The 20,941-nt window shown below is 42.0% G+C and overlaps 1 protein-coding gene across 3 annotated transcripts; it reads left to right on the top strand.

Annotated features, from left to right (window-relative positions):
• The first annotated feature begins 5,010 nt into the window (after nt 1-5,010).
• SMPD4 (sphingomyelin phosphodiesterase 4) lies at nt 5,011-20,882 on the top strand. 3 transcript variants are annotated; one of them, XM_057373805.1, is made up of 19 exons: nt 5,011-5,098; nt 5,383-5,469; nt 6,179-6,321; nt 6,466-6,541; nt 7,045-7,153; nt 7,757-7,809; nt 8,371-8,522; nt 8,861-8,993; nt 9,611-9,682; nt 13,560-13,628; nt 15,526-15,671; nt 16,102-16,192; nt 16,402-16,502; nt 16,790-16,953; nt 17,616-17,821; nt 18,360-18,593; nt 19,272-19,403; nt 19,540-19,668; nt 20,116-20,882. In XM_057373805.1, exons 1-19 carry the CDS (start codon nt 5,060-5,062, stop codon nt 20,440-20,442), a joined length of 2,463 nt encoding a protein of 820 aa, XP_057229788.1. In that variant the 5' UTR covers nt 5,011-5,059; the 3' UTR covers nt 20,443-20,882. The 3 variants fall into 3 exon arrangements, with proteins under 3 accessions (XP_057229788.1, XP_057229786.1, XP_057229789.1); XM_057373803.1 differs by lacking the exon at nt 13,560-13,628 and adding an exon at nt 13,137-13,226 and having other exon boundaries at nt 5,012-5,098; XM_057373806.1 differs by lacking the exon at nt 13,560-13,628 and having other exon boundaries at nt 5,012-5,098.
• The last annotated feature ends 59 nt before the right edge of the window (nt 20,883-20,941 follow it).

Genomic DNA, 20,941 nt, shown 5'->3' with positions numbered 1-20,941 from the left:
AGCAATCTACATTGATTTCTTTCTTCTTGACTGCCACGAGCTAAAAACAGCATGCTCTAAGAGCAAATTATTCACATGGGTAAAAGACTGCAGAATCAGAAAGGATAAAGATGAAAGCCAGCTGGCAGACAGCCATTAGTGGGAGAGACATTCTGCTTCCAAAATATGGCTTTCAAAAGGAAAGCAGGGATTATTAAAGGTATCATTAAATAGATTCACTGGTCTTTAAGAATGGCAGTATCTGGTTTTAACTGGAAGGATAAAAATAACATGAAATACTGTATCAGTTACAAAACTAACCAGCTACAGCTTATTCCATTCATTTATAGCTCTGAACTGCCTCCCTTCCTAAGGCTATTATTTCTTCTTTATTATATTTCATTTCATTAAGCAGCTTAGAGTTGTATTTATTTGTTTAGGTTTTTTTTCTGAATACTGGGATTATAAAAGGACATGGATCTAAACTAATCCAAGGACATCTTGCACTGGTGATAACTATACAGGTTCCTTGGGAAAASTCACCTAACACAAATCTTGTAGACAGAGAAGTTGTATTTCAGTGATCAGAATGATCACATTTGTAGTTACCTAGCACTGTGGAGCAAGGAGTATCACTGTCCCTCTGCAGAAGGACAGATGCTTCTCCACCAAACTGGTGAGTACCATGCAGTTGGGAAGACACTTGGAAATGTGTGGGGGCACAAAGAGGTACCTGTTCTACCTGACAAAGAAAGATTCTCTCTGGAAGGCCCAGACTGTACGGCTGGAAATGCTGACTTAGGGGTCTGTAACAAATTCCACAGACAGAGGAGCATTCCTGAGAAGCCCACTCCTCCCCTCAGGGCTGTATGGGACACTCTGCACATCCAGGGTAGGATGTAGGGGCAGACAAAGGCAATCCCCTCCTTTCCAGTGCCCCCAGTCTATAGCCCCACAGGTAGAACTGCAACTCCTCAGGAGAAGGTGACATTGCTRTCAGTGGCACTTTGCAGAAACCTGGTGAGCTGAGAAATAGGAACATCAATTTGGCAAAGTATAAATAGCAAGCAGAGCTCCTACTGCACGCTTCAAGTATTAGTTAAAGCAGAGCAATTCATCCTTATCTTACTGCAACAAGATCTTGTTTTAGAAACACAGAAAAATATCTGGTAATGAAATCATACTTATCAGCTTGAAATACTGTTTCCTTCAAAATCAACAGGAAAAGCTTCTCAGAAATGGAACAAAGTGTTTTCTCACCCAGGCCAACCTTATTTAGAATCAGAATATGGACCACCAGCAACCAGAATGGAAAATGATACCTTAAGTGTTGCTTCACTTCTCAAAGCCCAATCCCAGACCTCAACCCCTATAATAAGAGAGCAAAACTCAGTAATGGTCACCATATTTCAACTTTCTCAGACTCTTGATCCAAGAGTTGCTTTAGCCCCCCRCATAATGCATTACGTTCACACACTCTGACACCAAGTATTCATATTTTTTATCCCAAGTGTTGAAATGCTGAGAATACTTATGCCTCAAGCTTCTAGATTCATGTGGTTATGCAAGAAATCCAATTTTAATTAAAACCAAATTTCTAGTATTTCATATGGAGAAGAAAATCTTCAAAATGGGACTGTCAAAGTTGCAAAACTCAAAGTACACATAAACAGGCACAAAATACACTGCTTATTAAATTAGGCTGTTCTTAATGTACCCTCAAGACTATGGGAGGCAAGGTGGAGCTGCAACTTCTGTTACCATGCTGTCGTGCAATATCTGAAGCAATCTCTGCTGGCAGAAACTAGGCAAAAATATTACAGATCTGTAGAAACCATTAGGAAAAATGACAATGGATGCCCAAAGAGCTTCACAATCAAAGTAGGTGGAGATGGGGATGCCTCATCCTGCAACAGTTCAATGCACCCTGAGCACATGTGGACTTTTCCTTCACAGGAGAAGCCATCACACACACTGGGTGAATTAATGTTCTCTCAGACTACACATGTGAAACTCTAGCCATGTGAAACTTTCCCTGACAGTCTTAGCAAGCCCATGCACATCAGGAACAGTATAAATTTGATGTTTGCATGAACCGAACAGYTTTGGAGAGAGAAGTTGCTTTGTCTGGGCTAGAAACATTATGACAGTTCTGAAAATCCCCCTTTTCTCCTCACCTATACGAATCCAGGCCCYGTTCCAGATGTTTTCTCATTAACTGGTAGTCTGGTTTTGTTCTCATCCCAGCTGAACAGATTGTATGTTTTCCAATAATTTCACCCATCCCTGACAYATCAACACCCAAACAATTCTCCAGCCAAAAGAAAACATTTGACAGATCTTCACTGTTAGAACACTCTAACCTGTACTTACAGGAAGAGATTAAATTAATCCTGCACAAGATCAAGGTCTGACTATGGTATCAGATGCCTATGTTATTTTTCTAAATTAGATTATTTCTAATTTGTCTTTTCCTTTCATTAATCGTCATAATCAGATTAAAGTTACAGTCACGTGTTCCCAGTTATTTGCTGTTATTTGTGTAAACAGGCATCACTGAGCCATGCCCACTAAGCACCTCCAGTGATCTGTTTCCACGTATTCACCCATTCTTTAATTTCTCCTTGCTTTTTTCTCTGATCCTATCACCCACTGAAAAGAATCAGGTCCACTGCTTCCTTAATGTCTGACACTAACACGTATAACTTTTTGTTATAAACRCGTATTATAGTGTTGGCTTTCACAAATATTAAGATGAGTGCTATGTGTACAATGTTGCCTTTTTTGCATACATAGCTTAGTTATGCAGACACAGTGGTAAAATAATCTYTGGTGTTTTTGTTTTTCTTTTGTAACTCAGATACAGYTGTAGAATACTTGTGGTTAAACTGAAGTGTTATGCTTGTGACTTAAACATTTCCATKAAGGATGYTTTTCATATTATAGCAAGACTACACAAAAGCTGCAAAGAAAGCCACCAAAARGACCTGAATAAGGCCCTAGCGGTAGTGGTCCTTAAAGATAAGAAGCAGCTCAGAGCTGAGGAAAAGGATGCACACATTCACAAAGAGATCGCGATGCTTAACACCTTCGGGTGGGGAGGCCATCGCCCCAGGGCTATCAGCTGCCAGGCCAGCACAGACCCTGACAGCGAAAGGGTGGAGGTGGAAAGAACAGAACCTTTGGGTTGTGTAATGAAAAGTCTTTGGTCAGAGCTCGTGGAACATCCGTCCTCTGCTGCGCAAAGGAGCCTGGCTGGTGGGACCCCAACCTTCGGATGGGCTTATCTGCATGGACAGCCCAGAGGCCTCTGCTAGGACACTTCCCTATCAACAACTGTCATCTACTGAAACCACGGAACAGGGGCTACAGCGAAGGAGGAGCCATGCTAAACAGTTCCTGTAAAAGTTTGAATACGCATAAATGCCTACGAATAGGCATTAACCTGATGCAACACGAAATGTAGTTAAAGATGTCTCTGTCAATACCAGGTGTGCCTTTGGCAAATCGCCAAGCACCCGGTGCCCCCTCAGGCACCGTATCGTTTTGCTTTCTGTTCCCTGTTGTCATTTATTCAACTTTTAAATTTTCATAGGAGAGTGAGCTTCGTTTTTCACACTTTTACAGCTAAATAAACGCATCGCAGAAACTTTGCCATCAAGTCCCAGTAGCTTTTTCTGGAGCTAAAGCAGCTCGTTATCCCCACCTGGAGGACGGACCCACCCCTCAAGGCTCACTGACAGATTGTCTCCAGCTGCAAAGCGACGTGTAAAACACGGCTGGAATCGCACCCAGGACACACACCCACACCTGTGTACATCGCATCCAACACAGGGCACGCACACGTCCCATAGTCAGGACAAAACTGCCCTTCCGAGTCAGGAAGTGTATGTTATCAATGAGGTGCGACTTGTTTTTAATTTGCTCACGCAATGCTCATTCCCSACCAGTATCAGCCAACGATGGCCTCACCTTCACCACCACCAAGCCGGGAGTCGCTGTGAGTGTCTGCCCGCCGTTCCCTCTGACTTGTAAGACCGTGAGTTTTCAATAGATCTTTGAGTATGGCCGTGAAAGAAACCTCTGGAGCCCCAAACACGCGTTATGGGGCACTCCCTCAAGGGCAGAGAGGCCCTGCAGAGAGACCTCGATATATCAGAGGKYTGGGCAATCACCAACCGTATGAAGCTTAACAASARTGCCAGATTSTGCACCTGGGACGGGGCAACCCTGGCTGTGTGYATGGAATGTGGGGAATGAGAGGGTGGAGAGCAGCTGTGGGAAGGGACCTGGGGCTCCTGGAAAGTTGGATGTGAGTCACCATTGCCCTGGCAGCCAGGAGGGCCTGGGGCACTCAGGGCAAGGGAGGGGATTGTCTCACTGTGCTTTGCACTGGGGCAGCCTCACCGTGTRTATTATGTGCYGTTTKGGGCACCACAGTATAAAAAAGACATTAGGCTATCAGAGAATGTCCAAAGGAGAGACACGAGGATGGGGGAGGGTCTGAGGGGTAGCCTTATAAGGAGCGGCTGAGGGTGCTTTGTTCACCTTGGAGAAGAATCGGGGGAGACTTCATTGCGATCTTCAAAATCCTCACGCGGGGCAGTGGAGGGGCAGGCACTGATCTCCTGTCTGGTGACGAGGGACAGGACTCGAGGAAACGGCTGCAGTTGAGTCAGGAGAGGTTTACACTGGATATCAGCAAAAGGTGCTTCACCCAGAGAGTGGCTGGGCACTGAACAGGCTCCCAGGACAGTGGTACAGCCCCGAACCTGACAGAGCTCCAGGAGTGTTTGGACAACGCTTTCACGCACAGGGTGGTTTGGTATGACCTGTGCAGGGCCAGGGGTTGGACTCGATGGTCCTTGTGGGTCCGTTCCCGTTCAGGATATTCCCGGACTCTGAAGGCGCTCAGTCCCTCTCCCTCAGCGCGGGGCCGTCGCCATGGCAACGCCGCCGTGACGTCATCCGCGCGAGCCGTGACGCGGAAGGGGCGCGCGGGCGCGGAGCGCGGGAGGCGGCGGGGCCGGGACGGGACGGGACGGGACAGAACAGGGGAGGAGAGGAGAGGAGAGGCGGCATGGCCGGGCCGCACCTGCAGCAGCCCAGCTTCCTCCTGGTGGGTGCGCGGCCCCGCTTCCCACCCGCTGCTGGGTGCGAGGGAATGGCCGCGCTGCGAGCCCGCGGGGCCGGGCCGGCGGAGGGCGGGCAGCGGAGCGGTGTCTCGGTGCGTTGGTGCCGGCCCTGTGAAGGCACCCGCGGCTCGGTCCGTGCTGCCTCAGGTGTGGGCAGSAGTGCTGGGCCGGAGGAGCGGCGTGAGGGGGGATTTTCGCACATCATGGCCGCGGTAAGTGCTGTCCTGCCCGGCAGMGGTGATCGGATTTCCCTTGTGGTATTTAACAGGCCACTCTGAAGGCGGATTGTGTCAACAAACCTTTTGCGCAGAGATGCCACGATCTGGAGACGGTCATCGAGGAGCTTCCCGCCAAGGTGGGCAATCACTGCTTTTTCAGAATGTCACTGCTTGGCAAGTTTCAGGGAAATTTTTTTTTTTTTTTAATATTACTGTTTTCTTTGTTCTTCTTTTTTTTTTTTTTTTAAATATTACTGTTTTCTTTGTTCTTCTTTGTCTTATCAAGACAAATTGTCTGGAAGGGGCTGCCCAGGGAGGTGGTGGGGACACGTGGAGGTGTTTATGGAAAGACTGGAGGGGCATTCGGTGCCATGATCTGGCTGACACGGTGGTGATTGGTCATGGGATGGACTCGATCATCTCAGAGCTCTTTCCAGCCTGATTCTGTGATTCTGCTTTGAGGGYCCCCAGTAAAACAGTAGAAATCCAGTGTTTCCAAGAGTTAAGAACCTTTTCTAGTCATTAAAAGGTTGCTTCATTTCACTGCCCTTCATTAATACCTTTCAGCCTCAGCTTACAAAGAAAACTTGTTTTTAAAATATGGCAGATAACTGAAAGTGATGCTGATCAGCATTGTTGCAACTTCAGTAGGATCAAAAATCCTGATAATTCTCCAATAATTGCCATTTTATAATGCAATGTCCTGGATGAACGATCTGCCCAGTGACTATCCAGAARCAGTAATAAATAAATGGCAGACATATCTTTGTGTGTTCTAGTACATGCAGTATAGATAGTCCAAGTGAGGAGTTGTGCACATTAACTCTGTGTCTGTTTTCCCTAAAGGAACTACATGGCATCTTCCCATGGCTGGTGGAGAGCATTTTTGGCAGCCTGGATGGCATCATTGTAGGCTGGAATCTTCGCTGTTTGCAAGGMAGAACAAATCCTAATGAATATTCCGTGGCTTTGGATTTCCTGGATCCCAGGTAAACTCATTCATTTCTGCACATATTAAGAAAAGAATTGGTGAACAAATGACCAGTTTCTTCCATTGTGCACACCTAAGTTCACAGAAGTGAGGCAGGAGAGGGTATTTACCATGGGATTTTCTTTCTGATGCTTGTTTGCAGYGGTCCAATGATGAAGCTGGTTTACAAACTTCAAGCAGAAGAGTACAGATATGATTTCCCAGTCTCATATCTTCCAGTGAGTAACTGAACAGTTTGTAAGAAGGGAATGTAGTGGTAGTTGAAACTGTTGRAACTTTGCATACACTTTATATGTACACTTATGTATAGGCCTATCTAGAAACTGAATTTCTGTCTAGAAATTGATTCAAATAGTCCTACAGTCTTTAACAARAAGAAACTTCATTTAAACATATGGTAATTTCTGGTCCACAGCTCAGTTATCTGAACAAAACCAGCAGCCTGCTGTTCCCCCTCTGACTGGAAAAGTCACGGTGAAGGCTTTTTAAAAAATACTGTATTTAAATTAAAAAAATCCTGAATCCTCATTTTCAGAGAGAAAGTTGAGAGTTCTCTTAAGATCATTCATTTGGACAAGGAACTACTGCAATGCAATCAAATCCCACTGAGCTGAATGGAGAGATCATCCCAGAATGCTGGAATGCAGAACCTCCCTGTATGATAACATACTCTGCAATATTCTGAGTAGCCAGATTAATAYTTCATTGCTGTGTCTTTCAGGGCCCTGTGAAGGCTTCAATACAAGAGCAAGTTCTACCAGAATGCTCTTTATACCACAACAAAGTCCAGTTTCCTTCATCTGGTGGTTTCGGCTTGAATTTGGCTCTTAGTATCCTTTTAATGCTTGGGTRTCTAATTCTTTTAAATATCTAAAACTGAAAGATGATTAGTTTTTCTGTTGTACATTTATTTTGTGTATATGGTAAATCATGGTTGCTCTGAAATGCTGGGGCTGATTGAAAATGTTTAGATTACAATTTAAAATAAATGTATCCTCTTATAAACTCTTGTTGGAGGAATTTCTGGCCTTAATCAAGTCAACAACAAAATTCCCAGTGCTTTCAGTAGAGCCTGTATTTCACAATTTTTGTTTCTGTAACTACTTGTAGTTTATGCAACATGGTAGGAAAAGGGCATGTTCACTCTGCAGCTARAGTACTTTTGGAAGCAGTGTAGCTGTAGCTGTGCTGGTTTCAGTTTGACATAGTCAAATGTGCCAAGAGTAGCACCAACACACCTTGTCATACAGAGAACACCTCAATTACCAATGTTTCAGTCAGCTGGAAAGAAAGAAGCCAAGGCTGAATTTGCTCAAAAGCTCTAGCAAGGTAATTTAGCATTGACAAAATACAAATGTGGTGYCTATTCAGCATCCCTCAATATCTAACAGCTGTATCTGTTTTTATTATGTGTTCCTTGACTCTTCTTCCAGATCCATTTGAATATTACATGTTCTACTTTGCAATTAGTTTGATTACACAGAAGGTAAGTATCTTTCACAACTTCTCCCTTCAAATAGTATTGGCTTGTCTCCATATTGCTCTAAGGGGCTGCTGGGGTGCTGTGTAGCTAAATTAACAGCAGTTTTATCTGTTCTTTTGTAATTTGTTACTTCTTTGGTTCAGTTGATGATCCAAGACTGTATAAWAAACAAAATACCCACCTTAGATACACCAGTAAGTAGTCTCTTGCCAACAAGGAGCAGRCAGTGGATTCCAAATGGGTTTCCTCCCCCTGTGTCCAATAAAGCCTTCTCTGCAGTCACAACCACAGCTTGGTACCATGGGCTGTGGTTATTTGGTTCCTCTGCCTGTGTCACCTGTGCYAAAACACTGCTTTCTTCTTGTGCTTGSTTACAGTCAYTGCTACAGCAACACTTCYCTTACAGYTCATTRACCTTTGCTCCAAAGTGTCTTTACAGCCAATTCACCCTTTCTAACCACTGGGCTTCTGCTTTTTTATGCTCAGGGTGTCTGGCATCACTCCCCCTCATGGGCTTAAAGCAGCAGTGTTTAACCCCAGRTATATCCCATGTGTCTGTTACAGAACTCACCTGTCACCCATCATGTCAGCCCGTCCAACAGTGCTTATTTCATCCTGGTGGACACGTACCTGAAGTGTTTCCTGCCCACAGAAGGAAGTGTCCTTCCCCCACCTTCTTCAAATCCTGGGGGAGCCATTCCTTCCCCGACTCCCAGGTAATGGCTACAATGCCAAGGGCAAATTGTGGGAGTGGTGCAGACAAAATATGGCTTTTTGGAACAAAATCTCTAACAAGTAGAAAACACCTCCACACTTTGATCTGTGTGTACTTATGTAATTACAAAATGGCAATAGGAGTAGTGATGTAGTGTTTGGTTATAGTTGAAGTGATTAGTAATTACAGTAAGTTGCAGAAGTTTGAAATGTGTTACTAATGATGCAATTTGAAAGGGTGTTTTCCAGTTCATAAAATACTGATTAAAAGCAATGATACACCCCCTGTACTGCACTGAGGCTTACTGACTTCTGTATTTCCATTCATTTGTCCTCAAAGGTCTCCAGCAGTGCCTTTCTCTTCCTATGGCATGCACCACACCAGCCTGCTGAAACGGCACATTGCCCACCAGCCCTCYGTGAATGCTGACCCAGCTTCCCAGGAGATCTGGAGATCAGAAACACTGCTTCAGGTATGTTGCATTTAAGGAAGAAAATGCCCTGCAACATTTCCTCTTGCTCACTGAGGGATCCCTTCTTTTYAAATCAGAGGCAGTCAGGCCAGTTTGCTTTAGCTTGGTTTTGGAATTGAGCAATGCAGCTGTTGCTTTCTGTTAATGAAACAAAGAACCACTGTGAAGCGGTTAAGTTGTAGCTTAGAAAGGCACTTTAAATCTTTTTTTCAGACTATCTAACAACTGATCTCAGGCATTTGAGTAATTTTTTCTGGAAAAGTTTCTGCATCTGATGTTCTTTTTAAAATGTTACATCCATTTTATGCTCTACTTTAAGGTTAAATAGACAAGTAGGTTCTGTTCACCAACAAAGGAAGGAAAGGAAAGGAAAATCTGGACTTAGCAGTTGTTCTGAAACGAGTTCCTGCCATCTTTTGAACTGGCCAATTGTTGCCTGGCAGGTGCTAAAGAGYTTGTCATCTCAGCCATTGACATGATAACCTGAAACATGAATAGGTGCTGTTTACCAGTACAGCTTACTTTCCAAGATATGTGGTCTTCTTTATACTTACTTTGTGACTGACAAGTCCAGGATTATTTCTCTTTCCCTAGCTGAGAAAATATTTGTTTTGCAGATCTTTGTTGAAATGTGGCTTCATCATTATTCACTGGAAATGTATCAGAAAATGCAGTCCCCTCATGTCAAGGTAATAGTTTGCACTTCATTTGTGAACATCACCTGATGGTTGAGCTCTTACCTTGGGGTAAATCTCCTACTCTGTGGAGAAATTTTTTTTTGTATATTGGTCCAGGGGAAAGAAACAACTTACCAGAGTATCTACATGAGTGTGTCAGAGTTAATAATCCAGTTACAAAGAAWGTTGTGAATAAGTGTGTCATCCAGATTTGCCTTCATTGCAGTAGTTGTGTTAGTTTTGTTCTGGTTTTTGTTTCTTTTGTTCAAGATGAGTTTGTGGGATGGTCACAACAATCTGAATATCGACATCAAAGTAATAATGATTGAGAAGATGCTGCTATAAAACCATTGTGTTAAATCCCACTGGGGCAACATGATTGCTAAAAATAGCTAAAATTGATTTCCACCAGAGATAGCAACTGTTACTGAAGTACCAATTAGTAATTTCAAAGATCGGTAACCATTTCTTAGCCTAAATCCAAATTAAAAAAAAAAGAAAATAATCTTACTAAACTGCTATTTTTATTGTTTCGTGTTCCAAAATTTGCTTTTCACCATAATGGTGTCAGAAGCAGTTCTGTAGTTACAGAATTTGGATTATCTGGCAAGCTCTTGCTCAGATAATACACTGTTGTAAGCAGTTTGTGGTGGCCTGTTCAGTAACAAACTACTGCATGTAAGAAGAAAGTAAGTGTTGGGGAGGCTAAGTTTAAAGGCATTATAAATGTAAAGGGAATTTGAAGGAGAAAATGTTGGTCCTCTGAATTCCCTCTGGGTCACAGTGGAACTTTCATAGAAGGGGAAAGAAATAATAAAAGCTGCCCAGGATTTATTCCTGTGTGGAAAAGCAATATGAGAGTTATTGAGAAATTCTAATCCTTCACTCCACAGGATATGAAATAAAACACATATTTTGCTAGGGAAAAACATTGGAGAGCTGAAATGTGATGGGTTTTGTCTTTTATTCTCAAAGTTGAGGTCAAAATGCAAACTCACTAATGTTGCAAAGTCTCCACTTGGGACTCCCAGCAGCATGGCTGTGCACCTGTGATGGAAAGGCTTTGCTTGAAGTACCTTTGGTCTGTCTGTCTGTCCAGTCTCTGTGCATYGAGCGCTGTGCTTAGGCCAGAAATGATGATTGCTTTAAACTTCTCTCCTCTGTTCACCCTCTGTATTTCAGATGCTCTCTTCTAGCACTAGGGAGCAGCAGTTGCAGACAATGATTCCATGTTATGGTGGAGTAGGGCCTAGGTAGAGCTTACAGTTCTCTGAAATCAGCACTTCAGGATCCTCCACAAGGTGTGTTGAGCCACAACTTGAGGCCTGATGGTATTTTAGTTTCATTTTTGATGGGAACTAATCATGAACATGTAAAATAGGAAGTCTTCACTCTTTGGGGGGGGTGGAACACTGGAGTGGGGGACTGGGATTCCCCAYGATGTACATAAATGGATGAAGGATCTCTCCTGAAGGATGAGGGAAGGTTACAGATCAGCTGGGGACAGGACTTCATTAGCCTGTGATACTTAAACTGAACTTCTTAGACTGCGTGGGCTGAATGAGAACAGTCTGCCTCACAGTTCCTCAAATGAGGAAGTAGAACATCCAGAAGTGTAAGGTCTGTTTTAATACAAGCATTAAAGCCCTTGACTGGAAACACAAGACAGCCCTATACGTTATTCTTTATATTACTAATAACTGTGTAGGTTCACTTGATTCCTTTTAGCCTTCTGTGTGTTTGGAAGGCAGGGTAGGTAGTGACCATTYATCCCTGGGTCTAGAGCTGTTTGACCATCAGTGATTTGAAATGGCTGCATACCTGTGTTGGAAGGTGGAATGAGGTTCTGCAGAACTTGCTCACTCTTTGTCCAGCAGCCAGATTTCTTTGCTTTCATGGGCCAAGGCAGGTCTCAGATAAGGAACTTTCTTGAGGAGGAAAATCATAGATTTTTCCTTAAAAATGTTAAATGTTTCCTTAAAAAAATGTTAATGTTTCCTTAAAAATCCTTGGTAATGTCATCACAGAGTTCCCTTTATAAGTAGAAGGCAGTGGAATGGGAATGAATAGTAATATCTTTTGAGAAGATATACTACATTACAGCTTTGAATTGTTTCTGAGTCTGCTGTGAGCCTGAGGTTGATGCTCTTTGCTATGCTGTCACTGTTTCCCCTTTAATTCAACTATTTTCCAATTCCTTTGTCTGTTTTTCCTTTCTCTGATGATCTAGAGTCCAAGTGTGCAGCATCTTTTTTCCTATTCCCTTCTGCTRTTATCACATGAAACCCTTAAAAAGAARTAGTTTGATGAAACTTTATGTAATRCTTCCTGACCTTCCAMTGGCAGGTGTTCAGCCCCCAGCACTGCATGTGGACACCCATTAAAATGCAGGGGGATGCAGATTCCTGTGGCAGAGGAGTCAGTTTGGAAGCAGATGATTTGCCCAAGCTGCTGGGGAGCCTGCAGTTACCATCCTGCCACTCGAAGGGTGTAAAACCAAAAGCTGCCAAACTGACACCAGAGGAGATGGGGTAGAGGCTGTTTAAAGACAGCAGAGGTGTGATCTGGAGAGTTAGTTTAGATGCCTGACAAGTCATTGGGGTCTGTGTAGTGTACATTTTTTGTTTTATGTTTTTTCATTAATTTCATACATGTGTGTCACTGTTGCTACAGTATCCTCTTCACTGTCATTGTCAGAAAATAATCCTTGGGTTGTTCTTTCAAGAAGGGATCTGGCTGAGGCTTGCAGAGACTTCTGTTTATGGCAAGATGCCTTTTGCATCAGCATGTAACACTATGCTAGGTGTGTCTTTTGCCTTTTTAGATATGTGATGATTCCCTAACAGCAAAAGTAATTTCCTCTTTTGAGGAAATTCACAAGACCTGCAGCCTTCCCAAATGTCCTTTAAGTAGAGAGAAAACAGAGGATTTCTCTGGACAGGAAACTTCAATTTGAATTTCTTCCACATCCCAACTGTGCTTCTCCAGCAGAACGGGAAGAAATTAAAAACTTTTCAAAATAGATATAAAAAAGTTTGCAGAATATTGCACTCTTTGACTCAATTTTTAATAAAACACTGTGTGTAAATTTAACAGTGTGTAAATCCTGTTGCTGCAGTTCAGTTCACTTCTGAAATGGGGAGTTTATTTGGTAAATGCTCCATATCCCCTACCCATCCTTGCTCTGAGCGTAGCAAGAGAACAGCCACTTTTTTGATACCTGCTCCCAGCTGCTTTCCAAGTTGATAAAGGGTAAGAAATACTGTGGAATCAATCCAGTGAGCAGCAGAAAAGAAGAGGATACTGTGGCTGCAGTTGTTATTGTGATATGTTGTCCCTGACTGTATTTGTGATGTTCATTTTTCCCCCCACCCTTCTTCCTTGGGCTCATTCTCACTTTTTTTTTCTCTTGCTCTCTTCTCTCCTTTTTTCCCTCCCCCCYTCCTTTTTGTTTCTGTTGTCTCAGCTGGAGGTTCTCCACTACCGACTCAGTATCTCCAGTAAACACCACGGTAGTCCTGCCCAATCCAGCTACCAGGCCCTCCACGCATACCAAGTATTATCATCTTTTCATTTTGTTTCCTTTTTAAAAATCTTGTTCCATCATATAATCTGCGAAGTGTATTGGTGCTGGTTCAGCAGCTTCTTCTGCCAAGATGTGGTTTGTAATTTGAGAACAYTGCATTGAAATTCAGTAAATCTTTCAGTGAAACACATGTTGAGAGATATTAGCAAAGGTCATGGAGAAAAAGGTTGAACTCCAGCATATTATGAGGACTAATTGGAAACTATTTTTAGAGATGCATTCTTGCAATGCAAGACTTACCAGCTATGCTCTTTTTTGGTACCAAAGCTGTCTTCACCAATGGCAGATTTCTGCCTCTCACAGAGTAGTCATTTAAGCAAACCTTGCGTGGAAGAAAAGATCAGAATTTTCATGGCTGTCACCCAGATTAAGGTAGGTAACATCTGGGGTTTTTTAGCCAAGGAAATGTCATTGGATAATACTAAATTTGTGGTGGCACTGTCAACTTGACTGTCCACTTTTGCAAAAGCACGAGTGGTACATTTGCAGATTGTTCAGGAAATGTGCATGCAAAAACATTCCTGTTGGAACAGATTGCTGATTCCTCTTTCCCTACTTCAGTCCTTTATTCATTGGGTCTTCATTTTGGGAATGGGGAGGGCTAAGCTTATGTACTATAAAGCTCTTTAGCATTACATGGCATTTCCCTGCTCTTTAATCCTTCTTTTSTTTTGTTTTGTTTTAAATAAGTGCTATCATATCTCAAAGTGCTGTTTAGAAAGGAACAGAGAAAGTACTWCTTTAAATCTAATTACTGTTTTAAGAATTAAGAATGGTATAGATTCATCCTGTATGAAAAGGTTTGACAACAAAAGCACTTRTGGGGAAAAATAGTTTTTAAACCAGTGATGTTCATAATGGTGGTAAACCAGGCTAAGAGGAAATTATAAGAACTGCTATGTGGAAGAACTACTAACACCACCCAAAATGATGTATTGAAATAGGGTGGTTTYGTAAATTCTAAAGGTACCTTCAAGCAGGGCTTAGGATTTTTAAAATTTAATATTTCAAGGCCTATAGCAGAGTACTCAGCCTCTCTAATTGCTGTGGAGATCCTGGTCCAAACTCCAAGGACCACACAACTTCTTGGAGTTCTACCCTCTTGTGTAAACCCATCAGGATTGTAGAAAACATGCTGATACAAGTAGGAGCTGTCAAAACACAAGCCCAGCCTTCATTAGAACAATTAAAGGTTTATCTCTCTCTTAGAAGAGTCTCAGATTTGGCTGCACTACACGACTGTATCTGTCATCGAGCCCGGAGTCTCTTCCTGGAGTGAATGTCACMCTGCATTCAAAACCTTAAGAAAGTGTAAAAACACATCTGCTTTGCCTCAGGCATTGCAGAGAAAGGACAGGAAGACACACAGACACATAGCCCCTCCCTGCCTCAAGCACTGCAAACTTCTTGCAGCTATTGTCTAATRCACCTTTCCAGCACTTTCCATTGTATTTGCAGCTGTAACTTAYTTTTCATGTACATTACCCTTCTCAACTTATGTGAAACAGAATTCAAATCTCAAAATCTGCCTTCAGTGGTGGATTGAGATTAGTTTGCTATTCTTAAAGCAGATTACAGTAGCAAAGGAGTTTGTGCTTTGCAGATACTGCAGCAGACCTGCTCTGGTGCTGGGTGCCCGGCAGAACCAGCTCTTCTTTGCCTCATTGACCTCCTTGCTTTATCAGACACTCACTTGCTCATTAGTAATATCACTGTGATTTACCATCACTCCTTGTGCTACTTCTACCCCTAAGAACCAACAGGATCACACAGGACTCAAAACAGTTCTTATTCTTACTATAACTGTGTCTAGGATTATTCTCTCTCGTAAGGCAGATGAGTACCAGCATAGGAAGAACTCAGTAAAGCCAGCCATGAGCATAAACAAAGGACCTGCTGTGCTTCTGCAGCATTGAACTTATAACCATAATGAAAGGCTGAATGTTCTTTTTTTCAGAAAGGGGTAAGTCAAAATCTGTAAGTTATTTTGTTCTTTAAAGCTAGGCCAAAACTCAATGCATTGGAGTACTGTAGATAACTTTTCTTACAATCCAAATATGCTCCTGTTTCTTAGTGAACTGATGGCAGAAGATGCAACTTGTCCAGGGGAGCAAACCTGTCCAAAATCAGGTGCCACTAAGCTATGGTGAAGAACCTAGAAGAAAGAGAGCATTTCCTGTATTTTGRTCTGAGATTATAATTTTCCTGAATTCCCTGGACATTTAGCAAGCGACACTCATTAGTTGYCTCTCTTTTCCTTTGAATTTAGGAGTCATTCAAGCCCACTGAAGAGCACGTGCTAGTGGTAAGACTGCTTGTGAAACATCTGCATGCTTTCAGCAACAGCCTGAAACCAGAACCTCTGTCCCCTTCAGCTCATTCCCACACAGCCAGCCCACTGGAGGAGTTTAAAAGGTTGGTGCATGAGCATATATCTGAAATGTCTTCTCCCTGAAAATCTCAGCKTTCTCTGAGAGGATGAAATGTGCTGGTTTGATGCTAAATACAGAAATATATTATTAAAAGTACATGAGACTTCATGGGTTATGTTTCTCACATCCACTGGGGGGGCGCAGCTTCAGCTGCAGCTGTTGCACTAGTCTATAGAGGAAAGAAAATGCTACCAGAGGATTGTGGCCAAGTTTAGTTTAGTATTTAATAATTTGAGTTGAAATGCAATGGCTTTAAGTAGCTTCAGTTAAGAAAGGATTGAGCAAAATTTGTTCTTTCTCTATTTGCATTTCTGACAGTTTGTTGGGTTGTTAATTGGTAGGATTGGGTTTTTTTTTGTTTTTAAATTTTGCTGCCAGTTTATACATTTGATTGTCTTTAAATCTGTTTGCAGGGTTGTGATTCCTCGGTTTGTCCAGGAGAAGCTTTATATCTTTCTGCAACACTGTTTTGGCCACTGGCCTCTGGATGCCTCTTTCAGAGCAGTATGTATCTGCTTCTCCATCTCAGTCTGTGCTCAACAGAACTAGTTATTAGTTATTGATGTTTAGCRCCTGTCTCTTGGTCTTTATATCTCTCTTTTCTAGAGCAGTGGAATTCTTAATATAACACATTTTAAAAATAACAATCCTTCCTGCCTTCCTTTCCAAAAAAGTATTGGCACTGATGTGGGTTTATGTGTGATTTTGCTTAGGTTCTTGAGATGTGGTTAAGTTACTTGCAGCCTTGGAGGTACGCACCTGAAAAGCCACCACAAAGCACAGAGCCTGTGCCTCGCAGCGTCTCAGAGAAATGGTGAGGAGGGAGCAGCTGTGAGTAATCTGAGCTAAACCTCAAGGAGATCCTGAGTAAACAGGAGYATTTCACAAACTATTCACCAACCTGAATTAACTTTCTGCACAAGACTAGAGATTATTTCGTAAAACATCAGTTTTTGTGTGGAGAGTATTCTTCTGTCTCARTGTAAATTGACCATCTTTCCAGAGAGAGTATAAAACATTCCCTTAGTGGCTTATTTGTGGAAGACAAAATAACAATTATTTAAATAGCTGTACTCACAAATCCTGTACTCACTTTGACAGGGCTGCCTTCATTCAAGAAAACCTACTCATGTATACCAAACTGTTTGTGGGATTTCTGAACAGAGCTCTTCGAACAGACTTGGTCAGTCCAAAAAATGCCCTCATGGTGTTTCGAGTAGCTAAGGTCTTTGCTCAGCCCAATCTYGCTGAAATGATCCTGAAAGGTAAAGGGATGTTTTGACATCTTACCTTGTCCTGTCTCAATCTTTCACATTAGTTACATCTCACTGCAGAAGCACTGAGGTGAATGGACTTCTCTCCCCTTTTGCATGATGTTTTGCCATTCAGAAGTCTGTATTCACTCATGTTTGTCAATTGGTTTAGTGAATCTATAGTTTCCTTCTAATCACCATATATTGCATTTCACAATTTTTCTTTAAAGAATAAAGAACACAATTATAATTTTCAGTTTTTCTTACACTTGTATGACTTAATTATATGCTTCATGATTTAAACTTGTTATATCTCTGAAGATGTCTATATTTAATAAGAGTCATGCATGCACTTCAGTATAATACGGATATAGCAAATTTGGGAGAGGTGAAATTTGTCAAGTATCAAGGTCTGAAGTATGYTTCTCCACTGCCTTTTGTTGAAAAATGTTACAAACTTAAAATGCTGCCTGTATGGTGTGCATTAAATGCACTCTGACATTTTCTGCTCTGGGCAGAGAGAAGTTAATAATAAACGGTAGTTAAGGCCTCTTTCCCCTGGGAACTCTCTCTCTAAATAAAGTTGCCCAGCAGCCTTAAGAAGGCAGCTGGACCTTCCCCAAGCAAGAACAGTATTAGGTAACCATCTTCACTGCTTTTTTTTCAAATTCTAGGAGAACAGTTATTCCTGGAGCCAGAACTTGTTATTCCTCACCGTCAACACCGGCTTTTTATGAGCCCCACTCTTGGGGGGAGCTTTTTGTCATCACGGTCTCCAGCTGTTACAGATGCTTCATTTAAAGTGAAGAGTCATGTTTACAGCCTGGAAGGACAGGACTTCCAGTACAAACAGATGTTTGGCACAGAAGTCAGGAATTTGGTAAGCAACAAGMTCCTCATCACCTGCCTTTCTACTCTGACAGGTGCTTTCTCAGTGCTGAGCATCCACAGCAGAAGTTAACAGTGGAAAATGTCACACCCTGCATTATTGTAAAATTTCGTTTGCTGACAATGATTTCTGGACATTGAGGGGTCTCATCCCAGTACAGCTGTAAAAATCTGCTTCTTTGATAAATAGTAAACTAATGTAGGAGCTTGCTGCCTTGGAACAGTATGTGGTATTTCCTCTCACACTTAAAATGCTTATTGCGATGTTCTGATTCACTGTTGATCARTACCTATCAGCAAGTGATGCAAAAGCAGCAGGAGGAAAAAAAAACAGCTGAGGAACCTAAGCTGCACTCAGAACTGCCTACACCCTATTGGAAATGTAGCTAACAGCATAAATCTGTATGCATTTAGAGAACAAGTTTGCTGGGATTGCTCTCACTTCCAGCTCTCAAGGCACATTTTTGTCTGTGTATTGATACTTTGTGGTCCTTTATCTTTGTCCCACACAATTTTGTTTTTTGTTTCAGGTGTTAAAACTGGCTCAGTTAATTTGTCAGGCACAGCAGACAGCAAAGTCCATATCAGACCATTCTGCAGAGTCAATGGCCAGCCAGTCCTTCTTCTCATGGTTTAGATTCACACCATCTGACATGAAYGGTTCCTACACAGGCAATGACCTTGATGAAATTGGGCAAGACAGCATCAAAAAAACAGATGAATATTTAGAGAAGGCACTGGAGTATTTGTGCCAAATCTTTAAGGTATGTAAGAGCTAACGTATCTAAGGTATCTAAGAGCTTGTCCAGTGAGAACGAGAATTGAGATTCCTCAAATGTACATCTGTCTCTTGTACTCTCTGGGGTCACAACGTACCCAAAGATCTTGCTAGTAAATTTTAACATCTTCTAGACTTTACCTGACTGCTTCAAAACCCACTTTCAATATAGATGGAATTAGGTGTTCTGAATTTCTAAGTATCAAGCCTACTTTGTTTAAGTGACCACTCTTTTGGACTCTATAGTTTATATCAAACCTGTTTACTTTTGCCTGTCCTAATGCTTACAAACAGGCAATTAAAAAAATTCTCCAGTATCTTCTAAATGTAGAGCTGTAAAAATACAACAAATAACTGCAGCTATGGATGAACTTAAAACAGCAGATTAATTTCTCTGCAGGCACACTGCCTTATACAGAACTGACCTAGGCTCTTTGATACGAGACCTGAGGGAGATACAAACCAGAGACTTCTCTAGAACTGGACAAGCACAAAGCTGGAGAGGTTTATCTCATTTTAATGTCTAACCAAGGTGCTACTAAGCAGCTACTGGTRTCTGAGCTGGCTGTCAAAGACTTGCAGTGCTGAAGAGTTTGTGAAGTGAGAAATAAATTAAATAGGGGGTAGATCAAACACCTGCTTTAGAATTGTTATTCTTGCMTAGCTGAGTGAAGCCCAACTGACCCAGATGATGATGAAGTGTGGGACAGCTCAAGATGAGAATGGGAAAAAACAGCTTCCAGACTGCATTGCAAGTGAGAACGGCCTCATTCTTACATCCCTTGGCAGGTACCAGGTGAGAGAAAAAAGATTCTGTATCACTACCTAGATTGTTCTTGAAAATACAAGTTGTGTTTCTACAACGAAGAGAAATGCAACTTACTGGGGGCTGAGAGGTGCCAGTACAAAGGTGTTTGTTTTCCCCTTTCYAGATCATCAATGGCTTACGTAGGTTTGAGGTGCAGTATCAAGGGGATACTGAGCTTCAGCCCATCCGGAGCTATGAAAATGCCGCTCTCGTCCGCCTCCTGTTCCGCTTATCCTCAGTGCTCAATGAAAGGGTGAGTACAGCACTGCCTCCTTCTGTAGTTTCCACTGTAAATCTCTGTTCTTTACTCCACATGCACATATATGACCCTTCATTTGTTCTTACTCCTTTTTTATGGTCGTCTAGATGGGCATTTCCCAGTAGTATCAGGCCTGCTTCTGTAATTCTGCTTTTCCTACACAAAACATTGTAAATGTGATTTATTGAGGTACTCGTTATGGTTGAACAGTGGAGTAACATTCAGAATGAATGTTTCTAAAACCAAAAAAACAAATCATTAGGTATGATGATTAGGTATGACAAAACAAGGCAAGTCTGCACTAAGACAGTTCTGTGTTTAAAAGTGCAGTTGGGTTCCCCATTCCCTATAATCCTCATAAATGAAGAAAATTATTAAAATAAGTTACTTTATGACAGCAGTTACAGGAAGACACTAACATTTAAATGCTTCTTCCTGCAGTTTGCTGATCAGATGGAAGTGCTTTGCTCCAGGGACGATTTTGTTGGCAGACTTTGTCGCTATCATCTGACCAACCCACACCTTGCACAGAAAATCAGGTACAGTCCCATGGTGAGGGACAGAAYGAGCCAGAACTGGGGACCCAGGATCAGTCTGAGGTTTCTGGCCAGCTACAGGACTCTCATTTCTTTGCTGATGATCTACTTCCTTGCATCCTGGTTYTACATTGGGCCAATTGGCTGCACGTTCATTATCCTAATTGGATATTTTCTTTATGCTGTAATAATGACTTTTTTCTTTGAAGGATGGAAACCACATGAACACTAACWAGTTTCCTCTTCCTGGCTTGTAAAAATAAATGTATAAGGATGAGCCTAGGATTTGATGACTAAAATGTTTTAATTATATCAGATCTTCCTAAARTATTTTTAATACAAAAGTTAATGGAGTTTTATAAACAATGATGTGGCCTTGTAGAGATAATCAATGTAAATTTTATTTTTATAAAAGTGTTCCTGTAGACTGTAGTGAATATGTTGTTTGGTTTTTTTKGGGGGGAAAGAATAAGTCATCAGTATTTATGAAACTGCAGTCATGCCAGAGCTGGATTACACCAAACCTGTTTATAGCATTACTGACCTCCTGAGCAGGTTTTCCAGTTCACTAAGGACAGCACGGATAGTGTTGCATGGGATACAAGAGACATTTATGATTTCATGCCCTAACCTTCAAAGCCTGTGAGTTTTCACTTACCATAGAMCACAATAACCCTCATCCAATGACACAACAGAACTGGTATCTAACAGGGGAAGAGCAGTGCAATSTT

Source organism: Malurus melanocephalus, unplaced genomic scaffold (assembly GCF_030028575.1).
Source record: "Malurus melanocephalus ecotype Western Australia unplaced genomic scaffold, MMel_1.1 scaffold_208, whole genome shotgun sequence".
Classification (NCBI taxonomy): Eukaryota; Metazoa; Chordata; class Aves; order Passeriformes; family Maluridae; genus Malurus; species Malurus melanocephalus.
Note: the sequence above shows the minus strand (reverse complement) of the source record. Positions and strands in the feature narration are given on the sequence as shown.